This window comes from Anser brachyrhynchus (assembly GCF_964034855.1).
Source record: "Anser brachyrhynchus genome assembly, chromosome: 11".
In the NCBI taxonomy this organism is placed as follows: domain Eukaryota; kingdom Metazoa; phylum Chordata; class Aves; order Anseriformes; family Anatidae; genus Anser; species Anser brachyrhynchus.
Window position 1 is genome coordinate 6,005,177 of NC_137706.1, and position 27,991 is coordinate 6,033,167.

Sequence of the window (27,991 nt, forward strand, 5' to 3'; positions counted from 1 at the left end):
GGGAAGGAAAGAAAAAAAGGAATTTGCTTAAAAAGACACAAACCGACAATCAGACACAAGTCTGATCTGTTGGGGCAAAGGAGAAAGTTGTTCTTTTAACAAGTTGATTTTAATGAGGCAGGATCTAATCATAGCAACAGCTTTCTGTAAATATGGCTGTGGATATTTAGTTTTGTACCAGAAGAGCAGTATAATATTTTAATTGCTAACATTTAACTAGTTGTGTAATCTAGGATATAACAAGTCACTGGATGAATGAAAAACAATTAGGCTTGGCACTTCACAACGGCTTGAGTTCTACAAGCTTTACACAGACACAGACCATCAGGTTTGCACAAAACTCTGCTGGTATTTAACACGAACAACTTTCCAAGCATAGGAAAAGTTTCCCAAAACCAAGGCACAGGACACATGCACACCCACTTGCTTTTTAATTCCAAACTTTAAAAATAAAAACCCTTCCACAAAAAAGATTGCCACTATCAGTGAAATACGCTGAGTGCTTACAGATCCCGCACTCACAGGACTAAGAATACCCGGAACTGCATTGCGTTGACATTTCACTTTTACCAAGTTATTCTGAAAGAGCAAAGTGAGTCAACCTGCCAAATGTGTTGCTGTAACAGGCCCTGCTGTGCCAGCCTGAAAGTACAAATAATTAAATAAATCACGTCCTGTCAAGTGTAAAAAGTGCACAGTCAGATGACACACAAAATCCTGGCAGTTGCACTACTACCCTCGATTTTGTTATTCGTGCCAGCAGGCGAGCATTAAAAGCGAAACAATGGCTACGGTGAGCTTAATCCCCTGCGTAACGAGCCCAGCGGCTCTCTGCCGAAGCGTTCCCTGGTGCGAAGGGGACGGTGCCGCTCCCTCCCGGCACAAGAGGGAGGACGGGAGGGAGCCGCCGCCACCTGAAGCGCCCACCTTCCCAGAGCCCCAGCCTCCCCGAACCACCTCCCCTGGGCGGGCTGTGCCGCACGCCCGGCGCTGCCCCACCGCAGGCCCCGCTCCCGGCGCAGCGGAGACCCGCCGGGCCCCGAGGCCGCCCCGGGCCGGCAGCAGAGGCGCAGGTGCCGCTGCGCCCCCCGCGGCCGGCGAGCTCGGGAGCCCCAGGGGAACAAAGGGCCGCGCCGTTACCTGAGGCAGCGGCAGGAGGTACGACTTGAAGGTGGGCTTCGGCGGCTTGAGGGAGAACATGGTCGCTGCCGCCGGGGAGCCCGGCAGGGCGAGGCCGGGGGCCGACAGCCGGCGGCTCAGGCCCGGCGCCCCGCAGCCACCCGGGCCGGGCGCTCCCAGTCAGTCACACGGCGTGGGCGGCCCCGCGCACCCCCTTCCCCGAGGGAGGAGCCAGCGGCCCGCGGCTGCCCCAAGCCCTCATGGAGCCCCCCCCGCGGCTCCCCCCCCCCCCCCGCCCCGCGGCGCCGCCTCCCGGCCCGGCGGCTCCCTACGGCCGGCGGCGGGCGGGCGGCGGCGGCCCCGGCGGGCTGGGGCGGGTCGAGGCGGGCCGGGCCGGGGCGGCCATGTTGGGCGGGGGCAGCGGCCCTCGTACGGCGGCGCGCAGGGGCCAAGCGGCCGCTGAGGGGAGGGGGCCGCGGCCGGGGGGCGGGAGGCGGCCCCGAGCGAAGTGACTGGAGCCGTTCTTCCCCATCACCTCAGTAATAACCCCTTAAAAATATTTTTCAGCGTTACGGGTTGCAATACGTTGAAGTACACCGATGCCGTTTGCTTTGTGCAACCGCAAGGATCACAAACTGCATCTTCTACATAGCATTCATAATGCGTTTTCGAAGGACTGTACAGCCCTTCACTCATTAAACTCCTGAAATTCATTAATCGTGTTTTGTCTGCTTTTAAGGCAATGAAATTTCATCGCGGAGCAGGACAAAATGCTTGCTAGAGGCCGTGTGATGTGGTGCGGTGGGCACACAGCGCTCAGTCTGAGGTGCCGCTGAGGGCTGGGCTGTGGAAGAGATGTCCCAAAACCAGCATCTGCCGTCCGATCTGCACCGAGGGAGCAGCCAAAGTCCCTCCGGCACCGCTCGGAATCTGACATTGCCCTCTGCAAGATTAAATCACTAACTCTGGTAAAAAATAAGAGGTAGACTGGTGTGCTCACCTGTTGATCTGCCAGCTCTAGTAACAGGTAAAATAGTTGTAATAATGCCTGAATCACTTTTTTGTACTCCTCACTGAATAATCAGGAATTTGAATGAGAAAAAGCATGACACTCTCTCACAGCTCTCATAGTCTGTAATAGAAATGCGTGCAAAATTACAGATGGCAAGAATTGGCTGCCATGGGCTAGGAAAGGGTAAACATTTACATTCAGCCGTAAACAGCTTCAAACAGTGTAATGCAGCAATGTGGGGCAGGCAGAAATAGCAAAGGTACTGTTACCCACTTCCTGCAACAGCACTTCACATCAATGTTGTTATTTTTGACCAGAGGGAAAGTAGTTTTAGGTTATAACATCTTTCTGATTTCCTCAGAGACCTCCCTCACCCACCATTCCTTGTTTCCAGGTGAGGGAAGGGGAATTTGCTCCCAAAGCCTCCCGAGGGCACAGGGGACCTCAGGGCTGGTGCTCCAGCTCAGCACTGCCTCTGGGCAAGGGCCAAGAGGCTTTCGCCAGAGAAAAGCAGTTACAAAAGACAGGGTTTGGGGAGCACAACATTAAAATGTAGACTAAAGCAGAGGATTTCCACGATTTGGCCTCTGAGCCACTTGTGAAACCTCTGCCTGAGGCCTGCAAAGGGAGGTTTTATTGTAATCCGGGGTTGTCTCAGGTAATTGGTGTTAGAATCCAGCTCCAGCATGAATCAGCTACTGTTACCAAGTTCTTATTGTCACCTTTTACATGAGGTGTATCATCACATTATGGCTATGGAATATTGTAAGGACATACTGGTGAAACTCCCAGGCTGCTGCCACAGCCACCCTCTTGCTCACTGCTGTAGACGTGCAAACAACTGGAGAAAGCAGATGCTGGTCTACAGCCATGGAATTCCCTTCACTTAGGTTTTCAAGGCATTCCCAGATTGCTCGCTTTAACTTCTCCAGAATGTGAAAGCAATGCAGTTGCCCACCTAAACTCCAAAACATTGCACTGCTATTTCTTCTGATAAGCAGGAAACCAAGTTTCAAAATGACTTATAAAATGGCACAAAATGGTACGTACAGCACCTAGCACCAGCTACTGGGAAACACACAGCACTGCAGACCCTGTGAACTTTTAGTGAGGTTAGGAGGTGGGTATTCAATGAAAGACCAGACTTCAGGGCACCATCCAGATTCCCTGACATATGATGCCCCATTGATGCCACGTGCAGGGAGGTTTGCTTGAACAGTGAGGAGGGAAATGATTCACTGGCACCTGCCGAGGTTGAAGAAGGCTGCGTGCACATTTAAAGCTATTCAACAGCCCAGGGGAGAACATCTGCAAGAACCTCCATAACCATCCACTATGCTTGGACTTTCAGGCACAGAAGATTCAAACAATCCCATCCAGTATTTTTTAGAACAAGGGTACCTCCATGCACAAGGGTCCCATCTATTCGGTGTCACCGGGCAGTTCCCTTCACTTTATCCTGTACTTTTACATATAGGATTTATATTTTAGGCTGAAAAAAAACATTGTCTAACCGGCATTGTTCAGCTGCATGGTTTTGGGCTCAGCGCCTTTCCATTTCAGAGAACGTGCTGTGCTGCAGAAGCTGCTGGTGGTATAATGCTGAGTGCCTGACAGTGCTGTGAGTGCAAGCCACAGCTCTCCTCCTGATGGTGACTGATCCCCTTTCACAAGGTAAATCCCTTGAATGTTTGATAAGTGAGAAATACTGCAGGGACTTGCCCTCATCTTTACTCTTCTTGAATGCTTTTTGTTCATATTCAGAACATTGTTCAAAGAAAATTAAAATCAGAAAAGGGGTAGGAGAAAGCAAGGGTGGGGGTGGGGGGAGGCAGAATCAGTACAAATCAGCTAGGCTTGAAATTACATATACCAAATTTGCCTGTCTCATTAAAAATGACTATATCACATCAGAATTACAAGAGTGATTCTGCATCAGCACAGAGCCTTCTGAGAAGTGGCTGCAAATGCAATCTGAATCTTGAGGGAATGACCAAAGGATAGCACGAATTTCCATTAAGACTGGACTGACATTCAAATTGCAGTGCTGTTCTGAAAATGAACAAACAAAAACTCAGTGAACATAGGGTCACAAGATTTGTGAGGGTGTTTGTTGGAAACAGTCACAAGTTGCCAATGGAAGAGTTTTATGCCAGTGGGAGGAGAAAGTTCATTTCACAAAAGTGAGTATTTCGGAGGAGCAAGTTAATTCTGTCACAACTTGCAGCACAATAGAAGCAGGCAGGACAGGGCAAGGCAGGCAGAGCCAAACAGGGCAGACAGGCAAAGCAGGTAGGGCAGGCTGGGCTGGCAGTGCAAGGCAGGCAGATGAAGTGGTCAGGGAGGGTAGGGCAAGCAGGACAGGAGGGAAGACCCCTGAATCCCGCTGTTTGGCAATGCATTAAAGTGCCTGCTTATCTCCAACCATCCCAGCTTGACTCACTTGCTTGCTATTTTCAAGCAGTTCTACTAAGCCAGTGGTTTCTGAAAATGCCTTTGTTTTATATAAACAACCCAAAAAGAAAAGTGGGAAGCCAGTGTAACTAAAAATGAAACAACAGCCCTTCTTTATTCTCATGATTTAAAAAAAAAAAAAAAAAAGTTGTTTCTGACTCAGTGCAGTTATTTTCATTGCTTAAACATTAAGATATCCACAGATATCTCCTGTGGGGTAGACTGACCAGTACCCTTACACTCGTCCAGCATCCTGGCCCTCCCAGACCTGCCTAGCCAGCTCTCCTGGTGGTTATCAGACCCCACATGCTGAGTGGCAGTTTCCTGAGGCTTCTTATCTCATACAATGTAAATTGTTTCTAACAGTGAGATACTTATCTGCTTACCTATGGCTATGGTGCATAACCTGCTGTATTAACAGCACGTCAGATTAGGTATCTTCCTTAAAGTTCTGGTAGAACCTCAACAAGACAGCTCTGTGGTTGGGGAAGTACTTTGGCTTGTGCAGTGCTGGAGGTCTAGGATTAAATCAGAACAGATTTTCATAATGATCCCTTTTGATCTCAGCAGATTAGAGAATGGCTTTCATTAGACACATTCAACAACAGGTTAGACTACCATCTGCCACTGATGCTATCATCACTGCTGAACTCACTTTACTGTTAATGATCTCTCTCTTCCAGGCCTGTATTTCTATGGCAGCTTATGTGTTTTCATAGCTTTATGAAGAATGCTTCAATTATTGGTTTGAACTCCAGGACACAAAGATGTGTGTTGTGTGATTTCACAGCTTAGCTACATGGTCAGAGCTACCACAAATATGTGGCAAGTCTGCTAAGTCAGGGATTCACTGATCAAAGTTTAGTCTATTTTTCATTGAACACATTATGGTTTGTTACTTCAACCTGGACCTGTGCACTCAATAGTTTGCACACCCAAGCTGCCATAGTCTGCATGTAGAAGTGTGGTACTTCTGCTGGGGGCTTGTGAGGAAGCCAGCCCTACAGGTCTGTATTAACTCTTGTGGAAGATCACCATTGCACCTTAATTTAATTTTTTTAAGCAGTTGAAATAAAAACTCTTTCCTCAGTATCATTGACAAAGATCCAGCAGAAGAATATAAATGTGATTATTTACACAAAACAGCCACGTTGATAGTCTTGGCTAAGATATGCAAAATACATAAAAACTATGTGAAGGTTTTAGATTTTTTAAGTACCCCAGGAAAAAAAAAAAAAAGCAACTCCTTTTAAAAGCACATCTGCAAAGTAGGGATAGTATTCTTAGTGTGTGAATTTAATGATGCTGAATTTTGCTGTTACATAAAGGTACTTTCCTTGTTAATCATTACGTAGGTATTACTTGCCTAGAGTTATTTGGAGCTATTCTTTGCTACAATGTTCCACCTTGGCTTGCGCTATTTTACATAGGTAATGTGATAATGACTCTCAGATTACCAGTGCTTCTAAACTAGAAGCCAGCCTTTTCTCCTTGGTCATTTTTGAAGTCTGCTGGTCTGATCAGATAATAGTGAGTCCATCCAGTTAGTGCAAGAGAAGGGAGATGCTGGCATCTAGAATCATGCAGGATGATGCACTGCAGTTTCAGAGGGGTTTTAATGTTGTAGAGACAAATGAGGAGCGGAGCAGGCAGATGAAATTATGCAATTCCTTTTTCATTAAATTTCACACCAAGCAAATGGTGGATATGGACGATTAATTATTTTGGCTGAAGAACTGCAAACATGACTGTATTTATAGCCTGTTTTGAAGACTTACCTTACATCCATTGTGAAGATACAGGGCATCAACCATAAAGTACCACTTCACCATATCAAATTTTGTTTCTCCTGATTAGGCTCAAAGTTGAAAGAAGCCAAAGAAGACTGCAGTTTTAAAAGAATTTGTAGTTTGTCTCTCATTTCTCCTAAGGTCCGCGTTTAGTCAGCCTGCAATGCAAAGTACTGCTGCCTACTGGTTTTTGACTGCCCAAACACTCTGTCCCTGGCACCAGATGAAATGGGCATTAAATAGCCCAGTCAGCCTACCTGGTCCTTATACCTGTTTTGCTTTTCTGTTTGATGCTGGATCCCATTGGTTTATCAAAATCCACAACAGGCTGATATAACCAGCTGAGGTGACCACTTCATTCAGTGAAACGTTTATCTGCAATGCCTGTAGGGAGAGGAAAGCACCTCCTGGACTAGAGTTGTCTCACAGCCCAGTTTCTAGCCTCAGCTACAGTTTCTAGAAAGTATTGTCACTGCTAGTAACAGGCCACAGGCTTTATGCTGACTTTGCAAGGCCTCAGGACTGAGGCTTGTCAGGACTGCTTTGTCAGAACTTGTCTCAACCTGCCTGGAGCTGTGCCTTGGCTTGTTTGTTTATCTGAGAAAGCAATTCTTACGGTGACTAGAAAACTCAGGTGTAATACAGAGTAGTAGGCCAGTGAAGAAAAACAAAGATGTTAAGTTTTTTAGCAAACATAAAAATGCCTCCAAGCAAGCAAACAGTAAACAAAAAGACACTATCAACATCATGCTCATCCTAGCAAAGGACCTGGGAGCCCGACACCTGGCAATGTTTCCTCCCTGCCTTCATTGCAGCCTGAAGCCACTGACCCAGAGGATCAGTGCAATTGTGAGCATAACATCTGAGAAAAAGGGGTGGATACTAGGATTGTGAGCATAACATCTGAGAAAAAGGGGTGGATACTAGGAAGTGCGTATATATCAATTTTACCTTATTTTTTCCCTGTAGTAGCGTAGTAGTATTTTCTCTCCTCTCATTTTTTTCTCTCCTTAGTAATAATTACATCTAGACTAATAATAATTCATATATTAGACTGTTAGTACTTCTGTTATACTAACAATAAATTCATGACTTTTTATATAAGGTAAATCTCCTTTTTGCTTATAACAACTTTTTGAGTGTAACATGAGTCCAACTAGAGTGACCAATGGTACAGAAGTAATAAGCTGACAATGATGTTAGCAGGTGAGACCCCTGCAACGTGTCCAAGTGCTGTTGTTACCCTCTGAAAACTCACCTCTCCCATGACAAGTGCTCAGCAGCAAACTGGCTTTGTGTCAGTGGATTAACTGTCCAGAGCACCCATTACAGCGCACAGTCCTGGGGATCATGCGGATCTAATGAAACAGTCCTGTTGACATCCTTGGTCACATGCCCTCCTTGCTTTCCTGTTTTCTGACAAGGCTTTGCAGATCCTAATTCTTTTAATTTTTATTTAGAAAGACAGATAGATATGCATCTTGCCAAATATGACAGTCAAGACCAGAACCTAGAAAAGGGTCCAAAGAAGCAGTACGGAGAGACCATGCCTGAAAGGATTGAGTAGTTATTTGAATTCACTACTTAATATTATGGACATTTGATTTTCTTGGTTCTCAGGTATCTAAATCCAACATTTCAAATGGAAATGGTGATGCGTTGCTGCAATAGGATAGGGCTTGCAAGAGTAAAGTCAGGCTAGTCCCAGAATGACGCAATGTAAAATGGAGGAATTGGAATCAGCCAGTATAGTTAAGAACCTGCTTACATTAATATAACAATTGGTCACCGTGTTTGAAATACGTGCCTTGAGGGAAGAGGGAAATGTCTGTATTGCAAGATACTAGAAGGTGAATTCACCCCAATTACCTCAGTGTAATGCCTCTGCATAAGACATAGCCTTAGACTGCACACACTTTAGGACTTGACCTGGTTCAGTACAGGTCAAGTACATAATAAAAAAAACAGTAAGAAGAATTCACTATGACACTGCTGTGGAGTCACCACATCCTTAGTAACGGGAGGGATGCATCTTCTTAAATAGCAGCATTAAGCATGTATCTTCAGAAATACCAGTTCTTCACTTTCATCCTTTCACCCAGTATTCAAGAAAGAAGGAAGGCAGGCATGCAGGTGTGTTGATCATTATTCTATTTAGTGTGCTCCAGATCTAGTATCAGTCTTTTATGTACATACAGAGCCATATTTAAATCTTATTAAAATGGCCATATGTCTAAAATAACTCTGCCAAAGGTCAGTGTAGTTACATCACATTTAATGGCAGAGGGGTTATCATTTCAGTTCATGCTATCCAAGAGCACAGAAAGCATCAAAGCCTTATGAAGTCATAAACGGATACAGAACTTCATGGAAAATTACTGACAAATGTTAAAAAAGAAACTTCACTTAGAAAATGTTCAGCCCACTCACTGCATAAGAAGAAACAGGTAAATAAAGAGTTGATATCCTTACCATGGCCACTTTGGTATACTGAATTCATTTCACATCTTTTTCATAAGATTTCTTTATAAATGATTTACACAAAGTACGAAAATAAATACAAAGGTAAAATGTTTTTGTTTGAAAACTACATGTCACCTAATAACTTTGTAATGCAAATGATAAAAAAAGACTGGTCAAACAAAGCGTGATTTAACTCAAATTTTATAAACACAATGTAACAAGAGACATGCAACACACTGTACTGTGTTCCACAATGCATACTGCTTGTTTAGCAAAGTGCTGAAAAGCTGCATCCCTTTGTTTGATGATGAATCAGTTCCTGGCGAGTGTGCAGGCAAACAATAAAAGGCATTGGCAAATTGCAGGATATCTGAACCACGCATACAAAATGGCTATGTAGTTGCATAGAAAGGTAACACAGAAGTAAACAAGGAAGTGAAACAATTTCAAATGTCATTCTGTTTTTACAGAATGTCATGTTCCCTAAAGTTGAATAAAAAAGAAGCCCTCATGAAAAGCAAAATGTCAACACTGTTCTGCAACAGTGAAACCAGTAAACATGCTCATAAGACCAAGCTGGCAAAAAGCTATAGTAAATGATGACTGAACCTTCAGAAGTATCTATGCAGTTACCATGATCATGCAGTATGGTAACAATACTTCACAGTGTAATTGTAGAGTATGAAAATATAATACAAATATTAAAAAAATGATGCCATCAATGCATTCTAAAGTCTTCCATCAATCTCTGTGTTTCAAAACAGAAAAGCATTACCAAAGAACAGACAGAGACATACATACTGAGGAGCTGATAGTGGGGGACAAAAAGAAATTCTGTTTTTTCAAAATAGTGTATGTGTAAGTACTAACTGTTAATGAATTAAGCATAAACTTTGGACTAATATTCTGTGAACAAGTAACATAGCTTTAACTCATTTTCTGTCCTATCTGTTCATTGGCAAGCCTTTCCTGCAGAAAGAGGTGCTGAGTATTTGGGAAAACGAAATTCCTAAAAGGTAACAGAGAAGAATGAGGCAAATAAAAAATCATACTATTATGAAGAAAACTATCAAAACCTAGTATGTAGGTTTTTCAACCTACTGTTGAGACAAGCGTGCTAGGAAACTGTAACTACAGATGTGGATTTCCACTCTTAGTTGTTGAGGGATAGAAAATGCTCTGTAGAGAGAGTTATTTTCTTTGAACTTTCTTTTTGAAATTGACTCAAGAAAATATATAGAAATTCTCTTCTCAACTGTAGAATTTATTTTTTGTTTAGACTGACTCCTAGGAACTCTTGCTCCTTGTGCGCTGTCATATTGAATTTGCAAAATTAAATAACTAATTTGTCACAGTAGATTTGCTTCCAACACAGATTGGCTACATTTTGATCTCACCTAATCAGACTACCTTTTCTGTTTTTTTCTCCAGTGCAGGCATTTTAACAACGCCATTTTTTTTCTCTACATGGGATTCCATTGTAATCCCTTCTTATACAAAACACTAATGTAGATCTTGGATTCACATTATTAAAATCTCCCTACACTTTATATACTTATAATCTCCCAAAGCATTTTGAAACAATAATCACTGTTTTTCAACGGTTTAAGGCTGCCAGCATGCTTTGGGGCAGGGACAGATATGATCCTGAAAGCAGACCATGGTAACTGAAGTTCAAAGATGGGTCAAGAATATGTTTACACATAGCTTTCCAGGTCAGGTTTTTCAAAACACAACTGTGTTTTTCCATTCAGCTCTATTTTATTGGATAGAAACTGCTATGTTCTGCCTTTCTGAAAGAGTTGCTAAGAAGCATGCAAGAAATCAGAAGTGAAAGGGAACTGCACAATATTTCCATGCAGTCAACAATTTTGTTTTCATCTGGAAAACATAATGGCCAGAAAGAAACCAGCTGCATAAATCAGGATAAAAACTAAGGCTGGTTAAAAATTTGTGCAATTTAAGAAGTCTTCTGATAAAGAAGAAAAAATATTTTCTAAATTATTTCATGATTGTATTGTCCTTTCAAGAGCTTTTATATAAAGTCTATCAGTAAGTAAGCTTACGAGGGAAGTGGAAATAGAACAAAGGAAGATCTAAGCTCTCAGCATCTGTGGACTGTGCCTACTTTTACATCTGCCCCTGAGAGAGTATGTATCTCCCCTTCACCTGACCCACTGCACTTATTTAAGAACAGAACATGTATCTAGCAGGTCTAAAATGAAAAGAAACAAACATATGCAAAATTCTTCTGTAGAAATTCATTAAAAATTCCATAATTTGTTCAATTAGCCATGCTCCTTTTTTGACTGTTGATAAAACAGGGGCCATAAACCATTTCAACACTCAGTTTCTGTGGATGCATTTTCTTGCCTAGCTTTCTGTTCTTCCATTGCACTGCCAAATGCGACCACTAAGTTAGTTACACTACTGGCGTGTCCTGGTCTGTTTAATTTGTCCTTTACAGACTTGGCTTTCCGAGAATGGCTGTGCAAACTCTTGGACCGTACTGATGGGAACCCAGAAGTCCTGTCTGCCTTTACTGATAGTAAGTTCTCCTTCTGAGCCTTGACAGTGGCAGGTGCAGACGTGTAAGAGGCACTAATACCTGCTTCACCAACATCGCTGTCATCATCTGTGTCCATCTGTAACTGTTTCTGCTCTGCGTGCCTTTCTGCTTCAGAGACAAAACCAGGGTACTCTGGAGGATGTTCTTGAGAAAGCTGCTGCTCAACTTCGTATTTCCACTCTGTGGCCCACTGCTCAATTGTAGAAGGGCATACCTGATCCATGATGGTACTATACTCAGTAGTCCAGTTGTTAACTCCTCCAACCAGCTTTCCGCCTCTTGCAAATATAAAGCTCCTCGACTTCATCATAGTGGTTTGACAAGCACTGAATGTTTCAGGAGGAAAATAGCGCATTGCTTTTGATTTGTCCAAGGGATAAGAGATCGTTGCTTCTAACTTAGTCCGTTCTACTTTTAACTGAGTGTTCTGAAAATCTGATTTGGGTACCGACTGTCTGCTGATAACAACATCCATCTGGTTTATACTTCGAGGAACCGTTTCATCATTCTTGAAAATCCCTTGGTTTTCATCCCCCAAAATACCCGAACCAGAGTGGCACCTGGAAACATTTTGTTCAATTTCTAATGTAGATCTACTGTAATCTGATGGGTTGACTGCATTAGCGTTAGAGGTGTAATGGAGACTGGTCTGGTTCTCTCGAACCAGCATCCTTGGGTCTGCTCCATCTTGTTTTGTACCAACAGAATGGGCTTTTTTACACAATCCTATGGCTGGTGACATAGGAGTGGTACTGTCATCATATGTTAACTCATCACCACCAACGTGGTATCTATACATGCTGTAGCCATCAGAGCTGTTGACACTGCTTTGCCTCAGGAGATACGCAGCATCACACTCAGATGAAGCCCGTGAACGCGTATATGTCAGCTCAGACTTGTCAATACCTGCCAGCTTCTCAAGAGCATTCACCATCCGACCAGAGAGTTCTTCCAACTGAGAGAGTCGAAGGTCAACTGTTTGGAGAGAGGCTTTCATAAAGTGTTCTCTTTCATTCACTTCTTCTAGCCTCATAGACATATTTTCAACTCTGTTGGGTACAAAAGAGGAGGCATAAAACAGAAAGGGTGGGATGGTGCAGTAACCTGTTATATGCCCCCAGCTACTGATTTCTTCTAAAGACAGAATTTTGTGCTATGTATCATTATACATCATTATTTTTTCCTGTGTGTAGCATAGTACTCGTTCATTTTCTTTTTATCCATGCTTTCCTTATACCATATTAGAGGGCTATTTGAATTTTGCCCTTATTTACATGCCAGGAAAGTACAAGAGTTGCAGCCCTTTTGGGAGAAACTACCATTACATTCCTCTTTGAGTGTGCCACCCTCTTCACATTCAGTTGTGAATGCATCAATTAATTATATCAAAAATACCTTCTAATGACATGTTCACAGGATGACTTAAAATAGCATCAAGGTATGTTGCAGAACAGGTTTTGTGGCTGTGGAAGAGGGAACACGCACTAGTGTTTATGGGATTACTTTCTCTCTTGAAATACCTTTCAATTACGTATCAGAGCAGAAGGGAGTAGAATTACTTAGTTCAATTTAAAAAATTCAATTAAAAAACACTTTTTTTTTCCATTTTCTTTTATCATTTATATCGTAACGGGAATTATGGTACCAGAAGAATGAATAAAAAAGCCAGGTGTTAGAATGTGACTTAGAGATCATATACTAGTAAATCAACTGTGGAAATGAAATTAACATTCTTTCGCTCTTACACACAAAAAATGATGAAGCATCTGGAGCAAGAAGCCATGAGAAATATGCAAATCTGCTTTGTGACTATAGACCATAGTGAATCAGTGAGGCTTAGCAACCACGCTTTATTCTCTGGTACAATACCTAGGATTTTGACAAATTGCCATGGAGAAATAGTGCAATAGAAATGACTTGGTAACACTTAGCAGATTTCATTTACTTCTCTATTCTCAAACTTCACAAATAATATTGCAAGATGTAAATTGCCTCCCTTCAACAGAAAGATATTTATCCGTTAGGGAATTAAACAGCTCAGAGAGCAACTTCGTAAGAAATCGAAGGAAGCATGGACAGCAGGTTGAGGGAGGTGATTCTGCCTCTCGACTCTGCTCTCGTGAGACCACACTCAGAGTACTGCATTCAGCTCTGGGGCCCCCAGCACAAGAAGGACATGAACGTATTAGAACAAGTCCAAAGGAAGACCACAACGATGATCAAAGGCTGGAGCTCCTCTCCTATGAAGACAGGCTGAGAGAGCTGGGGATGTTCAGCCTGGAGAAGAGAAGACTCCAGGGAAACCTCATCACAGCCTTCCAGTACCTAAAGAGGGCCTACAGGAAAGCAGGAGAAGGTTCTCATTGTCAGGGAATGTAGCTTAAAAAGTTTAACAAGTACTGATTTTCTCAAGTGGAATCTGAGGTGTAACTGTGATCTTCAGATGGGTGAGAGGGAAAAAACCACCTTGAACAAAAACGTTCTTACAAAGAAGCTAACCAAACCAGCAGTCTTAGTGACATGCCATCAGAACAACAAAAAACTTGTTCTTGTGAGAGATGCATCTGCATTGACATTTACCTAGGATTCAGATCACCTTCTGATATGGTGGGGGTTTCTCCGAGATCATAAGTCTACTTTATCTAAACTTCAGTTATAACGAGGACACAAAAAGCAATACACTGTTCCAGGTAAGTGGTTTGGTTTCTTTTCTTAATAGGTACCTTTCAGAGGTAACTCTGATGCGTTCATCATTAGATGACTGCTGCTCATCCTCTTTTTCCTGGAAGTATTCTTCTACGCACTGCTCTTCAAACTCATACAGTTTTTTTAGCTCTTCATCATTCAGAAATAACTCTGCATAAAACAGAAGAAGGAAATGTGTTTCCTTTTCCTAAACTTCTGTCAATTTAAATCCAATTTAACAGATTATTTTGGACATATGGATACTGCAGATTCTATGTCTGCACTAACAGAACAGATGATTTTGTAAACAGGGAATGAGCACTTCGCCAAAGATGGCTATAGCCCTGAAGGCATTATGACTATTATCTGCTTCTACAACCATCCACTAAGGGCTGTATTTTCTTAGCGACCTTTACCCTTTCTAATAATAGTGCTACATGTTGAACAAAGTCAACAGATTTTACAGGCTGAGACTAGAGCAATCTCTGCCAGTTTGATTGTTCCTTAATTCAAGTATCATCCATAAAGAATGACAGTTAAAGGCAACAGGTAACATGATATAACATTGTTTTCCAGACATTCTTCGGATAAGAGCTTCAAAAACTTAAAATCATGTAGGAAAATCCAATGGAAACATAAGCTCGTGGGAACATTTTATCCTTTATTCAGATTTGTCTCTATATATCTGTAGCGACTGTTACATTTCCTCTTTTTTTCTGCCCTTATTTCCTTTTTTTAAATCAAAAGCATACTGTGCAAAAGATAATTACTTAATTGCAGAGTGTGTTAGTAGAAGAATCCTCACTGTTCTCCTGTGAAATAGCAGGTGTGTAACATGGAGAAAGTGGGTATGCTCTTGGACACATTGCTCACAATCACAAAGTTGACACTACAGATGACATTTGGAACTGTAATCCCTTCCTCTCAGTTTCCTATATCCCCTTTCCATTGTATGAACTTTACTAGAACTTGGTAAAACCAGATTAAGTGGATGCCACGTATGCTGAAGTATGTTAAAGAAAGCATTCATTAGCAGCATTGCATCTCGTAATCTTAAGAGCCCAAGGAACTCAACGGCTGTTAACTTCACATCAATTTTGTCCCATACTGTCCTTTGCAAATACACTGGACAGTTAATGCGAACAAAATTAATAGTTCACCACTGGAAAAGCTACTGCTTTTTGCTAATATGGTGCAAAGAGCTAAATTTAGAGAAGATTCCTTGCGTACTCAGTCCTCTGTCACGCTCATCCTGGTCTCCTTCACGCTTCTTGCAGCGACAGCAGACTCTCTTGATGATTATGTACAGGTGGCTGAAGATAATCATCGGCGGTGGGAGGACAGGTCTGTCATGGAATGTCATAATCAGCTGGTACCGCTGGAACTTCCAGACTTGGTTGGATATTGATTTTACCTCAAAGAAGGTATTGCTGAAAGGGAAGATAGGTACAATTTCTATTAGGCCCCTAAGTTTACTTATCATTAAGCAAGAATAACAGTAGAAAATAAATAAATATATAAATAACAACATGAAGCCACATGACTTGCTTGGTTCACTTCTAAGTTGATGCAACTGAACTTGCTGAACTAATGATGAACCTGAACTCATGATATTATTACTCCTTTGGAAGGTAGCAGAACAGAAGGTGCTCTGTATCTCTTATGCACCACTCAAAATAGTCATCATCTTAGACTATTTGCTTCTACTGTATAAAGTGCTTTATCTGTCAGTGAAAAGAAACTTACACAATTTATGAATCATATAATTGGTCTTTTGGGGCTTAGTTATAAAGTAAGTATTTCTATTAACACATTCCAGTATTTGATATTATACAAAGTATTAAATCCATGAAAGGTATTTTGTATGCTAAACCCAGAAGAATCACAGTTTTCTTTTAACATGCTAATCAGCTTGACCTACATAAAACACTTCTCAAGTTTTCACAAAATGTTCTAAATTCAAACTTTGTTCATTCAGACTTCTGATTTGAAAACACTGTGCATACTCTTTTAAAACACGTTGTCCTTGGAAGCTATGGCTTCATCATTTCTACACCAAAATGGGGTGTGTTATAAAGACATTCTGTTTTGTAATTCAGGGGATATGAAGGAGTAGAAAGTGGACACTGTTCAGTCCAGAGACGACAACATTCAAGGTTATAAAATGCCAACTATGAGAGAAGATTTGGATGTTCTGTGTCTTAGATGAAGCTTTTCAAGCTATTTTAAAATATACTAGGACAGTTCACTTCTGTAAGGATGATATTGGCACTCGTCTTTTTACTTTTTCATCCAATTCTTTTCTTTCTGTGCTTTAGAAAATTTACCGTCACAAAAACAGTTAAAAAATCTCTTCAAAAACAGAGAATTCTTGAGTACACATAGCTCCTAGTTTCTTTTGGCTAAGCATACATGAGATTACTTACACTGGTAATTGACAATCTGACTTCATTCTGTGTCTCCAGCATAGCAGGAATTCCCCAGCTAGGTCTCACCCCCCTGTAACCATGCTAGGATGGCAGGAGTTAACAGCATGACCTACTTCCCAAACTGCTGATTCCCTGGTCTCTTCAGACAATAATAGCTACCATTGTAAGATACTTCCCCTTTCCCCTAGCAATGTGACTGGCATTTGAGCACTTTAAAATTCGTGACCTTTTAAGCTACATACATCAAATGAAAGACAGGCTTTGTGAGCTGTAGATTTCTGAGCACAAAATGAACTATTTTTGTGGTTGTGATACCCATCACCTATGCCAGCAAGCCCTGCAACATTGCATATTTACGGACATCCAAATGGAATCACCTGCTTTTCTCAGTTGGTGTTATGGGAAAATGTTAGTAGCAAGTACATGTTTCAATTGTTCCTATTTTTTTTTAATCCCTAGATGATGATAGGAAAAGCATGCAACATAACTGTTGGCAGAAAGCACAGGCTGTAGAAATGCATTTAGTTTTACTCCAGCAAATTCTGGAGTATGGATTTTATGGATTTATGGAATAACATTAAGAATTTGCACAGTTGCATGTTGCCTGTACTGGCCACACATGTAGCCACAGATCTTGATGATGTGTAGCCATCCTTTCTCTTGGTTCAAGGCAATATACACTCCTGTCATGGGTGGTGTAAGAACTCTACAAAACCCTCTCTTCTTTTTAATCCTAAATTAAAAGCAAAGCAAGAAGAAAAAAGAAGCCAGATGATGCAGTGATAGTAGAAATGCCTTCTGCTTTTGATGCTTGTATTTTCATTCTGCAGAACTATAGTAGAATCATGTTTGCTAATGGTTGTATGGGCTTCCATCACTTATGTAGCAGGTTTCATGGATTCAGTTATCATCTTTACTAAGCAATCTTGAGGCATGACATATTCCATTAGGCGGTGATTGACGATAGCCAGATTCTTGCATACACACTACTGCAATTGCTGGCAAATTTGTAGTAACCTGTCCTATGCTCTTTCTTTGTATGAACCATTCCAAACATTTGCCAGTCGTGTTCATAGAGCAATTAGATTCTGAGTGCAAATGCAAACCCTTGCAAAATCAGTTGATGGACTCCCACAGAAATTTTATCTTGGCAATAAGAAAGTACATGATCATTTACATACTTGAAGACAGCAATCAGCAGGTTTACCAGGAGGATATTTGCCACCAAGAGGTAACAGGCCATAATAGCTGGAGTGAGCCAGGCCCCTGGTATGCATGGAGGGAGGCGTTTACCATCCTCATCGTAAAGATTGTCTCCACAAGGAGCTGAATTAAAAACAGGAAAGGTATTTAAATTGCCTGACAACTGAGAAAAGAATTCACATTTATTTAATAATGACACACACATAAAATTTACCAAACTAAATAAATTTTGCCAATTTATTTCCAGTAGAAAGTATGTATAATTTCTATTCCAAAGTCTGCTTCTAACTACACCATGCAAAAATAATTTCCTGTAATAGTGAACATGAAAGTGACCTCGAGTTTACTGTGTAATGTAGCTTCCTTTCCAAATGGATTTTTTTTTTCCCCTCACAAAATACATAGACTCTCTGGAGTAAGGACTTTTTTTGGAGTTTGGGTAAATGCAGCAAGTTTGTTCTGTCTTTAAGTGCAGAGGCAGCCTATCTAATTTCAAATGCAAGGCTAAGCTCTTTTATGGAACCATTTTGTATTAGGTAGAGCGTTTATCAACCACAGGTTCCTTTGCTGAAATCCCTTAATGAATACTAAGTCTGACAATAAGTTCATTACACTTTTAATTTATGTGACTAGGCAAAAACAGCTTATTGAAGCTTTCTGAAAGTGAAAAAAAAAAATCCAACGTCCCCTGAAAAATACTTTCAAATATTAGACAACATTTTATTCTTACTTACTGTGGAAGAAAATAGATATTTAGTCTACGATTAATCCCAACATATTTTACTTGCTTTTCAAAGATCAGACCTACATTTTTCCTGTTTATCACAAGGAAAGTATAAAAAGGGAGGTCAAATGAATCATAGTATTACTCACATGGATCAATGAAAGTGCTGCTAAAGAAACACTACTATATAGGTAATCAAAGGTAATTATTTATAACATGATATTAATTACAAAAGCTTGGCCAAAACTTCTGATCTGCAACATACATTAAGATGTTTTTCCTCTGCTTGTTTTCAAATGAAACTATTTCAGGAGAAAAACAATTCACATGTGAATATTGGGTAAGCCCTATGATTATGATATCTACTGAATACCTAGGATCTAGTGAAGAAAAAGATAAATGAATGTATTCAGCTAAATGAGATAAGCAGCTCTCCACAGAGACTTACGATTGATTTCCATGGCATAGACTGAATGGCATTCCAAAGGAACAAAATAAGAAAGGAGGCAGGGAGAGAAGGAAAGAAAACAATAGAATAATATAAGGAAAACAGAAACCAAGAAAGATGATTGAAAATACAGTTTTGTCACCACGAAAAGATAAGCAACTTAAATGTCGTAACAGTGGAGACATATGGTTAGAAACAATGCATTAGTTAGAACTGCACGGCATTCTGCCATTTCCTTTTCACATTGTGTTCTCCAAATGTTACACAAGGCAGCAAATTCATGATATTAAAATAAATCACAAAATGCTGATGGCAGATGATCATGTAAACTTACAAGATATTTCAGGCAACTAACAAAACTGGCGGTCACCACAAACACAAAACAACTCAAAGTTACCACACTAGATCATTCTTTCAGCTATTATGGAATATTTCCTCCTGATTTTTTATTATTATTTTAAGAATCACTCTGACTTTGAGTCTGCCAGCTGTTTCTGTTGAATAGCTCTGTTTCCATTAATAGCCATGACACTGCTGTTATTAAAGTACAATATCATTAAAGCCCATTTTAATGGCAGTACGGATACTTGCTCGCCAACCCCTAAATGGTGAGCGTAAGAAAAATCACACTATTGAAAGAAACTCAGCCAGTCTTCCCTATTGCTAAAGAATATGTTGCTGTTGAATACCACTGTTCTCTTGCCCATGGGCATCTTCTAAATGGAGTGAACTAGACTGAAAAGCTTCCTGGGCTGCATTAGGAAAAGTTACCAGCAAGCTGAGGAAGGTAGTTGTTCTCCTCTATTCAGCCCTGGTGAAAGCACATCTGGACTGGTGTGTCAAGTTCCAGGCTCCCCAGTACTGGAAAGTATCCAGCAAAGGGCCACAGAAATGTTTAAGATGACTGGAGCACCTGACAAATGAGGCAAGGCTGGGAACTGGGACAATTTATTCTGGAGAAGAGAAGGCTCAGGAGAGATCTTACCAAGGTGAGATTACACCCAACAGTGGTGGGGAGTAAAGAAGACAGCCAAACTCTTCTAATACATACTAAAGGACGCCAGCTCCATGTTTAACCATCTGTACAAATTTTGAATATTAACAAAAAACTATCAGTAACATGACAGCGTCCATCTCCTCTAAGACACATTTTATTTTAATCTGTGCAGCTTTTGTGTAAGAAATGCTATTTCCACACCCAAAGCTAATCAAGCAGCTTTATTGTTTTGTTTTTCCAAAGATGTAGAAAAGAAGAACATGAGTGATTTATGAAACTGAAAGATTTCTGGAAAGTAGATAGATGTTAGTAAGAATGTATTAGCTCATTGTTTGTGCTGTGAGCTGGAGATAAAAAGGTATGTATAGTTTTGTCTCCTGTATAAGGTATTTAGTTTTTTCTTATTCTGTTGGAATTGTCTGTTAGTAAAACATTGGTTCAAAGAGAAGTTTAAGAATGATCTCTGTTGATTCCTGGAAGTAAACAGAACATTTAATACTGTTATACTCTCTGATAGGTAAGTATTCCAGATCGCTCTCACTGTTAACTGTATTGGGACATACAATGAGAGACAGGACATGCAGGCAGGGAACAGAAAGTTCTCAGTCTCCTGAGTTTGTCACAAGAAAACCCTCAAGACAAGAATAATTAATCATACCGACAAAACCACTCTAATTCCAAATTAAAAAAAAAATAAATTAATTTGGATCTGATCATCTGCCTCATAAACAGGAAACAGAATCTTACTATGAATTCTACTCTTACGGTCTATCTGGTCTGCGAACACCTCTCCATAGATCATCCAATAGGGCATATAGAAGATGTTGCGAGCTAGTCTCCAAGAAGGCTCTTCATCTGGATGCAGGATAGCTTGACGGGCTACTCCAAAACTCATTAGAACAACAAGCATGATCACCACGAAGTAGAGCATGTCAATCATCTGCAGAGAGACCATACAGAGGGGTTCTTATCATCACAAGCTAGTACAGTGGCATCGGCATGTCTGTTTGCCAACATGCAGTAAAATGATCAAGTCTCACACATTTTCCTAGATAATCTTCCTGATATTATTCTTTGACTTTAACTACTCCTCATGAACTGAACACAAATAAAAATACAGGAAAAAGTCTGTGAATTTATATTTTAAAAAAAGACTTAAAACAGTAAAAGGTTTGTTATTCCTATTCTCTTTTGTATCATGTATCACAGCATTACTATGCTGTGCTTCCAACACAGAGTTTTTCTGTGGTTGCAAAGAGATGACAATCATTGTTGTATCATTTGTCCACAACTGATGGTTTTGTGGATGATTCCTATGTATCAGCAATCTTTTATTGCTATGGCTTTGGGAGGCAGAAGGCAGGCAAAGTGAACAAGCTTTGAAATTGGTTCAGAAATATTCAAAAAGTACCTCCCTCTTGAATCAAGCAATTATTAGCAAGAGTATTCAATCTCACGTGTGCAAAATTTACAAGGAATTTTTTTTCACAGCCCTTATTCAGAGTCCTACACAGATGGAAAAACTTCTTCAGGATTGTTATTTAAAATCAGAACTGAATTTTGTTTCCTACAAAGTTCTGAAATACATAACTTACTAACCATCTTTCCAATCATCATGACATAAGGTCCCAGATACTTGTTCACACCAAAGATATCTAGTACTCTAATGTACCAGAAAATTATATCGACACAGTAAATCACTCTTCCATAACCCATGTAAGGCTGGTTCTGTAGGCGAAGAATTGCTCCTATCATAAATACTGAAATAGCCACCAGGTCAGTAATATTCCAGTATTCCTGGAGCCAAACTTTCACTTTTTGGCTCAGCTTTCCTGGCTCTGACATCAGAATCTAAAATAAAAAATTAACAGAGACATGATTAGGAGAAATGCCAAGCTACATTTCTGAAGTAACTGTCATGAAAAAAGAACAACCTTTTCACATTTAATATGTGGCTGGGACCCCCTCCCATTGGCAGCACAATTTGTCTTAAGCAGCAATATTTTAAGTGCCTAGCTGCAACATTTTCTTTTAATCTTTCTTTCTATTTTGGCTTAATTAAGCCTTTGTTGTTGTTGTTGGAATTTATCAATAACATTCAAACCAGAAGACTTACCCAGTAAGGGAAAGTTTTAGGATATGGGAATGGGTCATAAATGAAACTCTCTCCAGTGATTGGCATTTTGGGACTCTGTGGATAAGACAATCTTCTCTCATGCACGGCTTCTCACATTCTGCATAAGTCAATGCCATTATTACCTCTACAAAAGAGCTTTGTTTTGAAGATTATGTGATGTTAGTATCATCAGACTTTACCTCTCTTACTTTCTCTAAAGCCAGTGTCACAATGTAAGAGATGACAATCCATTCCTGGACTGACGGCCACCGTTCCATCCGCACCAAGATGATATAATTAAATAGCATCAAGTAACCCAGGTATGATATCTACAAAAAGGAAATCCTTTATAGACTTTTGTGACATTGATATTAACACATATGAACACATATTTTGAGGCTGTGTGTGACAGATTGAGGTGCTGAAGACTTACTTGTGCAAGGAAAAAGCTTATCTTTCGTGAAGGAAGTGTGCTTGCTACAATGCTCTTGCTACCAGAGCTGTCACGCACAGTGGCAGAGGCCATGGGCCTCCAGCAGATGGATATGATCCAGACAGCTGAATTATCTCATTTGTTGAAATAAGCAGGACAATGCCAAAGCATTTTAAATCAGGCCCTTTATGCCTGTGGCTTTTTAAATCTACAACAGTGTAATTCCTTTACACTATGAAACCATGTTGAATACTTATATTTGAAATTAAATGGGAATTTTCCTTTTAAATTATTATTACAGGCAGCCGAAAGATCAGTGTAGTGCTTTGTGATGATGCGCTGAAACTAAAAACCTACATAATATTATAGCATACTAGATATCAGAAGTCCTAACTTAGAATAAAAAAGAAACCAGTATCTTTCATGCAGGGCACACATGAAATTCATCAGCAGCAGGATGAATATTTCTTTCTGTTTTATTAGAGTTTGGCACCAGACAATTCTTGATGCACTAAAGAGAAAATGAGATGGTTGTAGTTTAGATTGCTTTTAATTATTTAAAAACAAAAAAAGCATCTATTAAGTCTTAGGGACCTGTGCTTCTGTTGAGGTTGCACTCACCTGAGCCTAACTTGACACAGTGAATGGCAAGCACTCATACTGCAGCATTTCTTGTTGGGTATTAAAGTGCATTTCAAAGCAGAACAGGATCCAGAGGGCTTTAAAAAGCAAGGGAATCCAGTCTAGCGTGGACTGAGTGACTGGACTATGCAGCTCGCATGGTCTGGCTTATGTTTAGCTAGCCAGAGCCTCCTTCAAAGTGTGTAGGAGCTTTAGAGGGTGACAGCATAAGCTACAGTTACTCGTTCTGTTTCACTGTCTAAGCATTTTTCTCTGAATAAAAGAGTGCTTTACTCATCAGATTCCATGAAAATCACTATTACGTACATATTATATGGTTATTATTTTTACATTGCAATCCTTTAAGTTTCATAGGCATGAGAAAAACGATCACTGTCAGCTTAATCACCATGACTTACTGTGTAGAACCAAAATTTGACAATAGGTGCATTATAGAACTCATAGATCTTTGTTCCAATTGGAAGGCTGTTTTGTTTTTTATTTCCATTCTCTTCATCTCCTTTTCGGGAGCCTGTATCCACATTTGCATCCTGAAAAAAATGAAGTTGTCAGTTTTCACTGATACATTAAAAATAGTAGCTTTTCTCATTTATAATCCCAGCCAACTGTTAGCTTCAAAACTCCTCCTCCGAGCAACAGACCTCCAGTTGTCTTTTCTTAAAATACAAAATCTCTCAGCTATAGTAAATCTATACAACTATACAGATAATTTACATGCCCTGAGAATACAGCCTATATACTTCCAAAACCCTTCACTGATTCTTCACAGAGGCAGTTGTGATCTTAACCTCAGTGACCTACAGCACAGAGAACTTAGAATACTGAGCACTCTTAGAACTTCCTGATAAGCTCCAGCACTGACCACATTTTCGTCCTCTTTTTCTTTGCCTTCTTCATTTTCTCTTGATGTCTGGTAAGAATAATCATCGTAACTGCGAAACTCTAGGAAAAGGATGGTAGGAGGGAAGAGAATCCCCATTATAACCTGTACAACAAGAAAGAATTCAACTCAGACTGCAATACTTGTTTAAACTAATAGTTTTCATAAAAAAGGCTAATCCCATAAAAAATCTTTTCTTTTGCACAGTATTCAAGATACTCTGCTATCCTTAGGCCTACAAAAGTAATAAATGTGTAGCACTTAAATATTGTCAATAAGCTATTGTATGAAAAGATGACACTGGAACACTTTCCATCTCTATGAATATACAGCATGTAAAAAAAAAAATCTGTGCTTCAGAATTAGAGTTGAGCAGAGAAATTCCATGGAATGATATGGTAGCAGCGGGAGGAGGGCTTTAGATTTCTTATTGAACTTTATAGTTACTTTACTCAACCACTGTAATTAGTTTTTAGTAGTTAAAAAACTTGTGAAAGGTAAAGGAAAATTTGTAGATAGTACCTGGAGAATTCTTTTACTGTACGAGAATGCAGAGATACGGAAACACAGGCATGAGTTGCCAAAGTGCAGAAAAAAAGTAAAAGAGAGGAATGCAGGTAACAAAATTAGAACATTAGCAGGTTGATTAATGCTTTGGAGAAAAGAAGGGAAATCAAAGAACAGATTTAGAAATCACCATGATGAAAACTGAAAGGCAGACACAGACCTGAAGATTTTAAATGGCTTTAAGTGGCAGATGGGGGAAAGTGGAAAGAAGTTGAAAATGACAGAGGGAGTGCAACATGCGTGTGAGTGACCTCAGGAGCATGACCTGGGAAGGGTGGCAAGGCACTCTGACAGGGGGGGATTAAGAAAATAAGGAGGTGAGACTGAAGACGACATCATCATGATGGGCCTTCAAGTGGAGGACAGCATCTGCATTATATCATGAAGAAAAGATTATATTCACCTAAAAATGCACAAAAAAAACCAACACAAACACTGCTCTATTTCCTTAATATTGGCTCACTCATGTTTCTCTTTGTGGCAGCTTCCTCACATTACTACTTTTTTTTTTTTCCCCAAACCCAATAATCAGGAAATATAAAAATCAGTACAAAGGATACAATCATCAAATCATAGAAGAAAGGAAAAAAGATCACATGATTTCACACAATACAATTGCACAGATTTCAATCTTGACTCTGTGTCTTCTGGTACAACACTAATAAGAATCTGTTCAAGTCTGGTTCCTTTTCTCTCCGTCTTCATTGTGTGGACCCCTAGAGATCTTTTTGCTTTTATCCAACTAATTTTTAATTTGGGATTCATGTTTTAGATGAACAGATCTCAATATTTATTGAAAGCCACAACTTTGCTCTCAGGTTCCAACCACATTAAGCCTTCTATAGGTCACTGTCATATCATTTTCCTTTGTCACGGGATAATGTTCCTTAGACTTCCTGAGTTTAGAAACAAAAAATAAGATATTCCAAACAGGTATGTTCTGAAACCATCTTTAATTAGTAATCTAATTTGTTCTGTGTATACACTATATATAATATAGTATTATTTGCAACCATATCTTTGAAAGTAAATGCAGAACAGAAATACCTTAAGTCCTGGGTTTTTCCGCATACGTAGTCGCCCCATCCACATATCTGTTAAAAGCATCTGACTGCATGTGTGAGCAATGAAGTCCCTGTGTTTAGCTGCCACAGCCAGTTTCAGGCAGGTAGAATTACTCCAATTTTTCAGTTCATAGGTCAGTAGTTTCATGGCAATCTGCTCATCATGTTTGTAGGACTGATCCAAGAGCTCAACTGCCAGCTGGCCAAAATCTCTGGAAGATGCAAGGTATGTCTAGTGAAGTTTGATTTAGCAATCAGCATTTGCTTGCATTTGGGATTTTCATTCTATTCATATAGGGTTACATCTTCCCATACACAAAGACAAGAACAACCGAGTCTCGAACTTGATTTGGGACAGTCTACAAAAATTCCAATTAAATTTTTAGTGTCTGCAGACTATTGGTATAAGCTTATACCAATAACATCTTTAGACCAGTTTAACTATATCATCAGATACCCCTTAATTTATGCAATCATATCTTGAAAATAACATTGTGAAAAAAAACTAGCTGGTTTACAGAGAAAGAAGCTGAAGAAAGAATGTGTGCCATCAGAAAAAATGCAAGTCTTCTCCTTGCTAGCACTGCCTTCGGACTCTCAGAACAAATTTTGGCTTGTTTACTGTTGGTAACTAGGCTCCAAGTCACATTCAATGAACCTACAGTCTAGAAATTAATTGTACTCTACTAAAAATCTAGCTTTTCAGCAGGTCCAACAACCCCCTTTTATCAGGTAGAGGCATACTTTGCACCAGGTCTACTAACTTTGAGTTGTTGTCCAGATCCTGAGAGATGTCATCCACTAGTTCACTCTCAGAAGACTCATGGGCCATAGATTTGTAAAGCTTACAGGCAACAAGTGCCTTGGCCATGGTTTCCTCTCCTCGTTGCCAAAGGAAGAGTGCCATCTTTTGCCGTTTCATCAGCACAGCCCATATCATAAGTTCATGAAATGGATACTGAAAGCGGCTGACTTCTGGGTCATCCACATCAATATCGATCTCTTCCTCCTTTTTCTTCTTCTTCTTCTTTCCTTTTGTGGGAGGCTCATCATCCTGAGAAGAAAAGAAGAGAAATTCTTCCTATCAATCTTTAACAGCTAATCTGACAATGGCACCATGCACAGGATGCATATTGAGAGGATATATTACTCTCTTTTTCTTTTTGCTGAAGCAAATGATAAAAAAAAAAACTACGAAGAACATGTGAAAGAGCATGCACTGGGCTAGCACACACGTTAATGTTTTATTCAGAGAACCATTTCTTGCATGCTTAACTACAAGTCACCATTTTGGATAAGTACAGTAGAATCCTATTGTTCTGAAGCCATCACTTTGCACTGCATTGTAAGTGGATCTCTACCACATGTGTAGTTGCACCAGTTGATTTGCAGTGAATTAATATTTAATACATTCTACTGCAGTGTAAATGGAGCTTTAGCAAACCTGAATTCACTGTGAACGTTCCACTCTAAGTTTTTATTTGATATGTCTATATCTATTCCGGAAGAACAGTGCTGCATATCTTACAGATATCAAAGCAGTCTGCAGATCGACATACAGGTGGAGAGAGTGGTTAACATGCAAACAGAAAAGACAGGCAGATAGTGTCCTTCAGAACAGCAAGATACTAAAGGGAGTGTTCACCTTTGAATAAGCAATCTCCTCTTATGTATGCTGGGCAAACGGAAGGTTTAAGTATCCCGTTTCTTAAAGGGATAGAGAGGATAGGCCATTACTACAGGAACCAACATGGAAGTAACTGAAGGGAAGTACTGACAATGAAGCAGGATCCTGAAGGGAGAAAAGCCATGATTGGGTAAATTAAGGTTTAAATAATGTAGGAAGAACATTGCATTTATAGGTGTAGACAGAGATTATCACCATTGTAGGCCTTGATTCCAATCTCAGAATAGGATTGCAAGTAAAAGCAATTACCATCCTACGGAATCAATTTCTGTTCATATAAGCGGTCTCAGCCTAAAGCACTACTTTATGACAATTATAAACTTAAACCCAAATTCAGGGTCCAGCCTTACACCCCAGGTTTCCAAAAAACCCTCTTCAGTTCAACAATTAAGCATGCATTTCTCTTTCAGCGGTTCTAAAAACTGCGAGTGGTGACCTTGGTGTCTTACAGAAAATTTAGGGGTCCTTAACTGCATGAATAAATTGCACATGAATAAATTGTAGAGCATCTTTGAAGCACAAAGCATAAAATCTCAAATGGAGGAACAAAAATCAGGTACTCCTCACGCTCTGAAAGGCAAATTAAAACAAAACCCTGGGTAGGAAAGAAAGTGCCAAGGAGCCTAAACTTCTTGTTTTAAAGCTGCTAACACTGGAAGTGAAAATAAAAATTGGAGATGCATGAAATTACTGACCACTTCAGTAAAAG

At 40.1% G+C, this 27,991-nt stretch overlaps 2 protein-coding genes and 1 long non-coding RNA gene across 3 annotated transcripts in view; 1 reads left to right on the top strand and 2 right to left on the bottom strand.

Moving 5' to 3' along the window:
* Positions 1-1,393, bottom strand: part of MTMR10 (myotubularin related protein 10) — a 38,971-nt gene extending 37,578 nt beyond the window's left edge. The window contains exon 1 of the mRNA XM_080608071.1: positions 1,141-1,393. Coding sequence (XP_080464197.1) covers positions 1,141-1,200 — 60 coding nt within the window. The 5' untranslated portion in view covers positions 1,201-1,393. The remainder of the gene's footprint in view (positions 1-1,140) is intronic.
* On the top strand, positions 3-8,875 carry LOC308201180. Its single transcript, XR_013956098.1, has 5 exons — positions 3-1,158; positions 1,859-2,146; positions 3,695-3,805; positions 6,443-7,265; positions 7,307-8,875. It is a non-coding gene; the product is annotated as an uncharacterized lncRNA (long non-coding RNA).
* Positions 8,876-9,023: 148 nt separating this feature from the next.
* Positions 9,024-27,991, bottom strand: part of TRPM1 (transient receptor potential cation channel subfamily M member 1) — a 161,777-nt gene continuing 142,809 nt past the window's right edge. Inside the window, exons 24-34 of the mRNA XM_080607996.1 lie at positions 26,360-26,649; positions 25,579-25,807; positions 23,947-24,069; positions 23,483-23,614; positions 22,210-22,338; positions 21,493-21,744; positions 20,659-20,833; positions 17,703-17,847; positions 15,323-15,522; positions 14,131-14,263; positions 9,024-12,456 (exon numbers count right to left, since the gene is read on the bottom strand). Of these exons, the coding sequence (XP_080464122.1) occupies positions 11,178-12,456; positions 14,131-14,263; positions 15,323-15,522; positions 17,703-17,847; positions 20,659-20,833; positions 21,493-21,744; positions 22,210-22,338; positions 23,483-23,614; positions 23,947-24,069; positions 25,579-25,807; positions 26,360-26,649 (3,087 nt within the window). The 3' untranslated portion in view covers positions 9,024-11,177. The remainder of the gene's footprint in view (positions 12,457-14,130; positions 14,264-15,322; positions 15,523-17,702; positions 17,848-20,658; positions 20,834-21,492; positions 21,745-22,209; positions 22,339-23,482; positions 23,615-23,946; positions 24,070-25,578; positions 25,808-26,359; positions 26,650-27,991) is intronic.